Source organism: Lactuca sativa, chromosome 3 (assembly GCF_002870075.4).
Source record: "Lactuca sativa cultivar Salinas chromosome 3, Lsat_Salinas_v11, whole genome shotgun sequence".
Lineage (NCBI taxonomy): Eukaryota > Viridiplantae > Streptophyta > Magnoliopsida > Asterales > Asteraceae > Lactuca > Lactuca sativa.
In genome coordinates, this window is record NC_056625.2 from 47,747,457 (window position 1) to 47,757,307 (window position 9,851).

Consider the following 9,851-nt stretch of genomic DNA (forward strand, 5'->3'; position numbering starts at 1 on the left):
ATTTTCATACATTTTTTATAACTTTTATACATTTTTTTTAAACTTTCTCTTACAATATTTTTAAAGTGTTTTACAGATTTTGTATGACAATTTAATATCTTTTATAACTTTTTAAAATACTTCCGTTAAATACTAGTTTAAAGCGTTGTATTAAAAAAAGTTTATAAACTTCTAATTATATTAAAAAGTTAGAATAATTTTAAAACATTTACCTTATATAGATTTTTTTTATTTTTTTATTTGCTAAGTATTATTTTATTTTTATTTGTTTAAAAGACCCTACATACTTACTGTCACATACTTAATTTATTTAAATTTATTGTTAGATATTATTTACTTAAAAATATTGTATATGCTAAAAAAAAAAAAAAAAAAAAAAAAAGTTATAAGATTCTGTATAAAGTATTTTAGAAAACAAAAATATATTTATTAATTTAAAAGTAAAGTTTAAAATTGATCAATATTTAATTAATATTTAGGAAATTATAGATATTTTAAAAATAACGTTTGAAAAAAATAATACAAACAAATATAAAAAATAAAATCGCTATTAAAAGTGGGGAAAATGACTTATCAGGATAATTAACTTTTCATTTTGTTTACATTTAGGCTATTAAAAGTGGGGAAAATGACTTATCAGGATAATTAACTTTTCATTTTGTTTACATTTAGGCAATTTTTTTTTGTATACATTTAACCATTTAACTTGTTAATTTGTTCACATATTATCATTGTCACCTGTTATAGCCATTGACAATGGCAATATGTGAACACATATAACAAGTTAAATAGTTAAATGTGTACAAAAATAAATAAGTTACCTAAATGTGAACAAAACGATAAAGATGATTACCCTGTTAAGTTATTTTCATAGTATAAAACTGATAAGTTGTGTAAAATTTGCTGACTTTAAATCATTTGTGTACAAAAAACAAATACGTGATTAACTTACGTCACAGATGAGTTATTATAGAAATTTCCGTATTCCATTTTTTATCCAAAATTTGGGAAATCCGAACTAATATGTGAATCACTATCCAAAATTTTGAATATGGATCCAGTATTATATGGCTAATATCCGCATATCTAGTTTTGAATTCCCCCCAAGTATTGGGACAAAGAGGTATCTTTTTGCAAATTTGGCCAAACTTGAAGGGCTTCTAGTAATTTTGACGAAAGAGATGCACCACAGGTTGCTGAGCTACATAAAGCCGGTAGATAAGGTCGCCCAGTGCACCAAAAGATGGGACACTGCATTTCAGGAACCTTAGCATCTCCTCTCTCAACACACACCAAATCACTCAAATTCTCCAGATACACGCTTTCTGCTTCCATTCAAAGAAACCATACCCCACCCCCACTGGTAATTATAAATTATTCTAATTATTTGTTTGCATGGCTCTTGAACACAACTTTCTAAAATTACAAAAATCTATGGAATGAGTAATAATCTAGAGTGCTGTTGTGTTGTTCAGATAGGGAAAAAGGTAGGAAGAAGGCTGATACGAATATCAACAGCAGAAGGGAAATGGCAAGGAAACTGGAATGCTGACTATAGCTTCTCACTTCGAGACCTACGTTTGCAAGATCTAGTTGAAGTTGGTGATCCTAATGATGCACGAGTCTTCGTGTCGCTATCTATTCATAGGGTCTCTCTTCTCTCTCTAGTCTCTACTATGCATATCACATGACACTTGTATTGTGTTTGGCATTCACTGAAAACAATATGTTTGATCAGCATGCAGGGTTTGGACTTTCAGTTGATGGGACAATTGACACGTCATTTACCAGAAAGTGTAGCAACTGCTCTTCTCCTTATTGCAGAAAGGTACTTTTGTGTGTCATGGTGGAAAAGGCATATAAAATGTGCTTCTGTTATTATTGTTCTAAAGTGATGTAAAATTTATTGTCAGATTACTTCCAGCTTCAATGTGTGGGTTCTATCATCCAACAAAGATGGTGACTCGAATCAACTACCTGAAATTGGCGGCGATGATCCATCAGTCTCTCCCTCCCTCTCTCTGTCTATATATATAATTTATAAATAAATGTATCTATATGTTTGTGTTTTTGTATACATAAGATGTATGTGTATGCATTTATAGATATCTCTCTCTTAACATATACACAGAAAGGAGGACTGAAGACATTGATGTCTTGCAGGTGATCTATGTGAAGCCTGGATGTGAAGCAGATCTTGACACGTTAATACAAGACAATATTAGGCTCACTACTTCTGTGAATGTACTATACTACTCTACTTGTCCTCCAAAACAATCTACACTTGACCTTTTTGTGTCAAATATCTTACTTCTTAATTTCAAACTCAACAATTATACAATTTGTGCCATGTGTTTGCAGGAAACATGTTCAGATTTTTGTGAGAAATCAGAACTTGGATTAAATAGTAAGTACTAAGCAGTGAAATTTTGAATAAGTGATTGCCACAACCATACACCAAAAAAAGAAACAGTGTGTAATGTACATTATGTTGGTAGATCAAAGCTCTTATTTCCAGATCTTTACTTCTATTTGCAGATCTTAACAAGGCAAAGACTACAACTGTTGATAAGAGGTGGTCCAAATTATTAGAGCTAAAAAAATTGTATCAATAAAAACATGATATGGTTAGTTATTTATTCATCATAGTCAAATATGTTATGTTCATTAAACAGATAGTCAGATACACAAATGAACACGGTTTATCTAACCATCCAGTTCTGTATCAGATCTATATGAAGCCCAGAAAATCTTTCCGAGCACTCCTGCAAACAGAAGAAGAAGAAGAAGAAAAAAATTGTAGCTCCAAATTTTAGGCTGCAATGTTGTCATTTGTATATATCTTCTTTCATCTTGTTTTCTATATCTGTATGATGTATACACAAAAACATTCTATACATAATAAATACTTATATATATCTGCTAATCATCTACCTTTCTTTATCTCCAAAGAATCAACTATACAAGATAAAATGACACATAAGTTTCCAACTACCATTAGAAAATGAACAGCGGAAAGAAGTGTGACAAGTAATATCCAGCATTTCAAATTGCTATCTAATTGTAATTATGAAAATCAAGGATCATGAAGACAAAACAACATTTAGAAGCAAAAAAGATTAATAGGGATAACTTAATCCTATGTACAGCTCATCTAATGTTAACCATGAAAAGGATATCATGTCATTGGCCAAACAAACTTATGGTCTGTACCACTAATTATATTCCATGATCCATCAGCAATCTCATCAAAAAGTTGGGTCCACCCCCATGATGAGTACCCCACAAAAAACCAGTAGTCAGTCATGGAGCGATTGTGTAACTTGAGATTTTGTATTAAATTGATTGTGGCCCATTGGTCAAGGAAGTAGATGTCTGGTAGAACTTCAGGGTGTTCATTGTTTCCGGAAGATTCTCGAGTTAAGGAAACAAGTGGGAGTTCACGTGCTATGACAGGACCACCGTAAGATAGTGGTGCCTCCTTCAGGGAATCCAACCCTTCCTCGAGTTGTGTGATGGTGTCCCAACTGATATGTTTGTTGATGATCAGACCTTGAAATCCGGTAGTTGTGTTGACTTTTACAATGAGGATTTTGGATTTGGCAAATGGATATATACTCTGAAGCTTTTGGGTTGCAACAAGAATGGAACCAGGTAGTATTTCTTGTACAGATTTAGTGGGGTCGTATGGTGTGTGAGGTCCGATGTTGTTTTTGGTGTCTGACATGTGTGTATAGGAATAGGACCTGTCTTTTAGTAGAATCTCATTGCTTTCCTTTGAGAGTGAAATGTCCTCATATGTTGTTACAGGTTCTGATGGATCCTTAAATGGTTTCTCATTCCATGCTCCCTGTTCAGCTTCAGTCCATAATATACCTAAATCATAGAAAGTACAATGAATCATCTGCTTGAATGGAAGATTGAATATCAAAATAGTGAGGTATTGAAAACGTTTTGCATCTAACATGACCTTACTATGGCCCCTATGATAGAATTTCAGGTGAGAATAGGAAGTACAGAACATAAGAACATAAAAAATTTGACCAATAATTACCTCGCTCCTTGTAAATCCAATGAGAATCACCACCTTGATCAGCAATAAACTTGATGATATTATATACTGAGGTTTCCCCATCATAAGAGATTGCTTCCTTCCTTTCTGCTGGATATAACAGCAGAGATGGGTAAAGATCCCTCTGCATATTCAGACCACATCAATATGCATAAAATTTTGAAATAAATAAAGTTACTGATGAATTCTTAATAAGACTCCATTGTTAAAAAAAGGTTCTACTAAAGAACTGATACAGATACAAGACATGAAATCTAAGTACAACATAGAAATGAACATTACATAGATGTAAACATGATATCCCATGCTTCTAACATGGAACATGATATACACAGACCTAAATGTTGAATTGAATTTACAAATATGTACAATAACCAAAAGCAAGGAATAAACAAGTACCTTAGCTGACGACTGGAGTAGCGAACTACAGTCATTTTCTGTGCAATCCATCATATAGATGACTGGAAGCTTCAATACAGTATTATTTATGTCATCTGCAACACATTTAACCTTCCTTAGCAAAATGATTGCATTGTTCATGTAGCCAAACATTTAGCACTTAAAAACAGAAAGTTATACAAATGAAAATAAAATGACTTACCATTTCTTGATGAGGATTTGAATTGACTTTTTACAATATTGCCATAACCCTTGAATGCCTGATATACCTCACGAACCACAAGTTCTGCCCTGAGACAAAACCCACACCAACTACTAGTAAAAAGCACCAATACATCCTTCTTCCAAGCATTCTCATGAGAACCAGAGTGGCTGCCATTGCCAACAACCAACTCCATAAATGTAAGAGCACTGACACGTGGTATAGAATCAACCTCATGAAAATCTTGATTAACAAATGGAGGACGTGGGGCCTCCTTAGAGTCAGGAACAACAGACTTAGACTGTTGATATGGTACAAGACTTCCATTGAGAAACTTGTGGAGAAAGGTAGATAGAGAAGAATAGCTAAAATCAGCCTCTTCAGGGTAGACATAATGTTGATGTGAAAGAGGATCAATAATCACCAATGATGGAATCTTCAAAACGCCTGATAACCCTTCGAGTAACCGAAATTGTCCATCGACAAAGAAAAAAGAAGAGTTAAAACCTGGTAAGTCCACATCTTTAATAGACAGTTCTTCCAGCTTATCATCATCAGATTGAACATCTGTTTCTGACATTGTGATATCAATATCATCAGAGAGTAGCTGGAAGCCTACATCTTTAGCAAGTGAACTTAATTTTGTTTCTTTTTTCTTCTGAAGAACTTGTGCCAAGACTTCTTGCAAGGAACTACCTTGCAAATTTGAAGCAACATCATCAAAAGTAATATGTTTACCTTCCTTCATGGCCATGATATAGATTTTGTCTTTTAGTGCACTTACCTTAGATGATGTTGACATCTTTAGTTTAGGATGCTGGGAAACAATGAAAGGTTTATGAGGATTGACAATGTTTTGAGCATTCATTTTAGATGGAGTATGATTGTCCAAAGCGAGTTCTCTGAAGATAGTAAGAGATTCTGTGCTTTTTCTTCTTATCTTCAAGGAATCAGATGATCTGTCAATGAAAAGGAGTACTGATGGCCTATCTGAAGGTAAACCAGGATCAAAATCATACTCATCACCTTTGAGCTGCATATTCAGTATCGATCAAGAAATCAGTACAAGAACGATAACAAACTAAGGATCTGTTTCTTTTTCTTTTTTACTTACCTCCATAACAGGTGATTCATTATTCTGTATAATTCTTTTAAAATCACTCCCTTCTTTGAAAATCTTTGCACAGTTAGGACATCCAGCAGAGTAAAGCATCATCAACCATGAACTGGTATCTCCAACAACACCTAAAGATGAAATTAGTGATCTCTCAGAGACTAGGCCAAACTTTAGTCTTTCAGGTGGCAGAAAGAAGTCTCTAACAGAAGTAGTGAAATTGTATAGGGAAGACTCAAACAGCTGGAACTCCTCAAAACCACAGGAAGCTTCATCACTGGATCTCATTTTCTCAGCCTCCAAGAAATCACTCTCATTCAGAGGAGCAAATTCATCAAGTCCAGGAAGTCCACTAAGCTCATCACATGGGATCTTTTCATTTCCCTCCCCCTGTTTCAAAGAAAAATATGTGCATTGTTATTACCAGGACCTTCTATTTGCTTTATGGCCTCATAATTATGTGGAATTAGAAACTACCATCCACCTGATTCTTGATCCCATCGGCTGAACTTGGTGCACTGTTTTCTCCATATAAACCTGCTCCAAGAGAAACACCTGCATGATGAAGTTTCCATTAGTTCAATATAATATTACCCCTAACAAGAAAAAAAGTCAAATGCAAGTGTTCTTTCTGGATTTCTGGATGATATCCAGAATAGGTCAATTTATTAGGCCTTAATTTAGGGAGATTGACTGCAGTAAAATCAGCAGTGATATGTTGTTTGGTGATGGCATATATAAATAATTAAATACTCATCACCTAAATCTATTATTACTTCATTCAGAGATCAATTAAACTGCTAAATATGTCTATGGTATAACATTATACTTTGAAAACATGTGTATGTATGTATCTGGTAAATACTTAATAGAGTAATCTAACTTATTATGACATTGTACTTTGAAAATCTGAACTTGTTTAATTTTGTTACTATTCAGGCATTGTACTTTGTATTAGGACATTATATTTATATTGGGACATTGTAGTTTATATTAGGACAATAGGACCTTCAACTTTTTATTAAGACATTGTACTTTAAAAATCTAACCTATTAAGACAACTACACCTTGAAAGCCTAACCTATTAAGACATTATTATACTTTCCAAATCTAAACTTCTTTGATTTTGGTTACCAATTATAGCGCTATACTTTCGGTTTTGTTCTTATTAAGGCATTGTACTTGGTAGTAGAACACTGTTCTTTGTATTAAGACATTGTACTTTGACAATCTAACATATTAAAACCTCGTACTATGATATACATGTCTTGTACTATATATACATGGAAGATACCATATTAAACATTCAAATAACACACAGATATCAACAGATCAGCAACAAAAATCATTGTTTTGCTCCATAAAACGATTAAAGAGCTACAAAAGAGTACACCAGGGGATAACCTCCACCACAGCACTTTCCTATCATAAAGTTTATTTTCTTTTAGAAAAGAAGTGAAAGGGTAGGAAGTAATACCAAAAGCATTTTCAGATCTGTTATTCATAACCTTGGCCATCAGTTTGGGTGTCCATCCACAGAACTCCAAAACAAGTAAAGCCTTGTCTGTTGACTTGAGAAAAGTTGTTAGGTCCTCTGTGGTTGATAAAGACTTGAGGGGGATTTCTTCAGGCAAAAGTGACATAAGATAACGAGCAGATGATAATATGCTTTGAACCCGATGTGTTCCTCGATATTTGTATGGCAAAGAATGACGATAAAATATGATATTTATTTCCATTGTAGCACCGAGAGCATCTGCTAGCATCTTATCATGATTTCTATGAACGAGCATTAACTTCAGAGATGTAAATTCTTCTTTCTTTTTACTGACAATGTGGGCTAATTCCTTCATAAGAGATCGAGACTCCCCAGACCCTGGACAATAAAAGACCTTGTCAGTCATCAGATTTGTGATAGCATATAAATAAGGGTAAAGGTTGAACAACACCAACTATAAGGATAATGGAGTAACAAATTTCATTGGTTTATGCAGGTTATCATCTTATATTATTGATAAGAAGAGGGGTACAAGTCTAAACACAACGACTTATGTAGACCTATTAGATATCGATTGGTAATAGGAAACAACCTATGGATTTATTTATTAACATTATTTTCTCCAAGTATTTGCCTATCCATATGGGATTTTTGGTTTGTTGTTGTGTAGTCCTGAATATTTAAAGAAAATAGTTCATACAATCATATGAGTGGGATTGTTGGCTAAGAAGAATAGATCCTCCCTTGCAAGGGTAAGAAGTTGTGCATCCTCTTCCTCTTTGTTACCTTTCTCCTATTTGTGCATAATATGATCCAATAAATTGTTTTACATTCTTGAAATACACGTGGGTATAGGATTTAGCACTGCATGTCATATTTGAATGGACCTACTCATGTTAAGTTAAGCACTTCCTCTAGTGCTAACTCGCATATGAGCTTAAAGAAGATCTCTTCCACATATAGCAGCATTCTTGGTTGCACTCCAAACTTTCCCACGAAACTTGTGGTCATATATTCTAAATATTGGCAGTAAAAATTGATATATGAAAGATGATCTAAGTTGAAACATGCATTAGGAGGTGATTTTATATTTCTTGAGACATAAGCTACAAATATAAGGAGGGGAATTAGGTAGACAGGAAATGGATAAAGTAACCAACAATACAGCACTGACATAGTGTCATAGTCATAATGTGTTGTTCCAGTCTCATTTAGTGTTCCTCCCTCTCTTTCCTTCTACAATCTCCTTCGCTCAACCTCAGCGCTAAAATAGGCCAAAATTATTCATACTCTGCAAGTCTTAAGATAGTTAGACTACCAAGTTAAGCCATCCCAATCTTCAACGATTGTAAATCCTAACTGTATGCTTAAGTTGCCAGCATATCTTTTGCCAACAACAATAGGCAGCTGTCCTGCAACTCCTATATTGTAAATCACTTTACCTATTCATACTATAGGTCATCATATCAAAATGTTCTACTAGGAGGAGACTTAACTTCCGCATAGCAACGTTATGAATCACTGATCCCTCCTTTCACAAGATGACTCAGATTGTGCTTGTTTTCAACTTCAAAATCAATGTGGATTCTAACTCTTCCTTAACAATCTGATAACTGGTGTAACTCATAACTCAAATTCGTTTCGATAATCACTACGTTTAACGTCAAAAAAGTAGATGTATTCTTGTTTTTCCTTTGGATCCGACTATCAAACGCATATTTCCCACACAGAAATAGATGTTTCACACGAGCGGAGTATAGAAATTTATGATGCCAATTTGTGTATGAAATGCAGGTTTTAAATCCAATAGCAAACAATTTCAATGGAGATTTAAAGAGAGAGAATTACATGGCACGGTGACGATGAGGAGGATATGAGGATTTAGACGGATTTGAGATGAAAAGTTGTTTTTCGTAAGAATTTGCCATTGAACTGGTTCCTCTCTGTTGCTGGTGTCGGATTTCGAACGAACCGAGTGGGTTGAAAATGATAAGGAGAGTACGAGGCAGAAAAGAAGCAGTGGAAGTAGCTCCGTTGATGAACAGCTGCGGAGACGCAAATTCAGAGCCGCCGCAGGATTTTTCATTACAAGGCAGAAAGAAAAAAAAAAATGTGACCAGAGAGTATTGTCCGACGAAGACCATCAGAGCGAGAAATGCCCGTAAATTCGGTTGAATACGGAATCGGATCCCATCCGACCAACCCGAACCGAAACAAACTTTACCATTTTGTTTTCAATTTTTTTTTAAATGCCTTTATATATATATATATATATATATATATATATATATATATATATATATATATATATATATATATCCCTATTCTAATAAAAGAATAGTTTTAATCTCCATTTGATATATGTCACTCTAATACAACTTTTCATTAATATCATGTTTATATTAGGCAACACTTCAAAATTCAAATTTACTTTAAAATTTTGGTATATCTCTTAATTAATGATTTATTTAAAATATTTGACAAATAATTTTTGAATTTCTACTATGAAAATTTAATTTATTTTCTAACTGTGGTTTCCACGGGTTATAAACTAGTATACTAATAA

At 33.7% G+C, this 9,851-nt stretch overlaps 2 protein-coding genes across 2 annotated transcripts; one reads left to right on the forward strand and one right to left on the reverse strand.

Moving 5' to 3' along the window:
• The first annotated feature begins 1,205 nt into the window (after nt 1–1,205).
• LOC111884360 (large ribosomal RNA subunit accumulation protein YCED homolog 2, chloroplastic) lies at nt 1,206–2,929 on the forward strand. The gene is made up of 8 exons (XM_023880666.3): nt 1,206–1,363; nt 1,476–1,649; nt 1,739–1,828; nt 1,914–2,003; nt 2,164–2,244; nt 2,362–2,407; nt 2,539–2,627; nt 2,730–2,929. The coding sequence occupies exons 1-7, from the start codon at nt 1,244–1,246 to the stop codon at nt 2,613–2,615; spliced, it is 678 nt and encodes a 225-aa protein (XP_023736434.1). The 5' UTR covers nt 1,206–1,243; the 3' UTR covers nt 2,616–2,627; nt 2,730–2,929.
• A 93-nt stretch (nt 2,930–3,022) lies between these two features.
• LOC111884359 (uncharacterized) lies at nt 3,023–9,411 on the reverse strand. The gene is made up of 8 exons (XM_023880665.3): nt 9,134–9,411; nt 7,265–7,663; nt 6,272–6,342; nt 5,788–6,177; nt 4,674–5,706; nt 4,472–4,566; nt 4,055–4,196; nt 3,023–3,876 (listed from the first exon to the last, which is right to left on the reverse strand). Exons 1-8 carry the CDS (start codon nt 9,369–9,371, stop codon nt 3,179–3,181), a joined length of 3,066 nt encoding a protein of 1,021 aa, XP_023736433.1. The 5' UTR covers nt 9,372–9,411; the 3' UTR covers nt 3,023–3,178.
• Between the last annotated feature and the right edge of the window lie 440 nt (nt 9,412–9,851).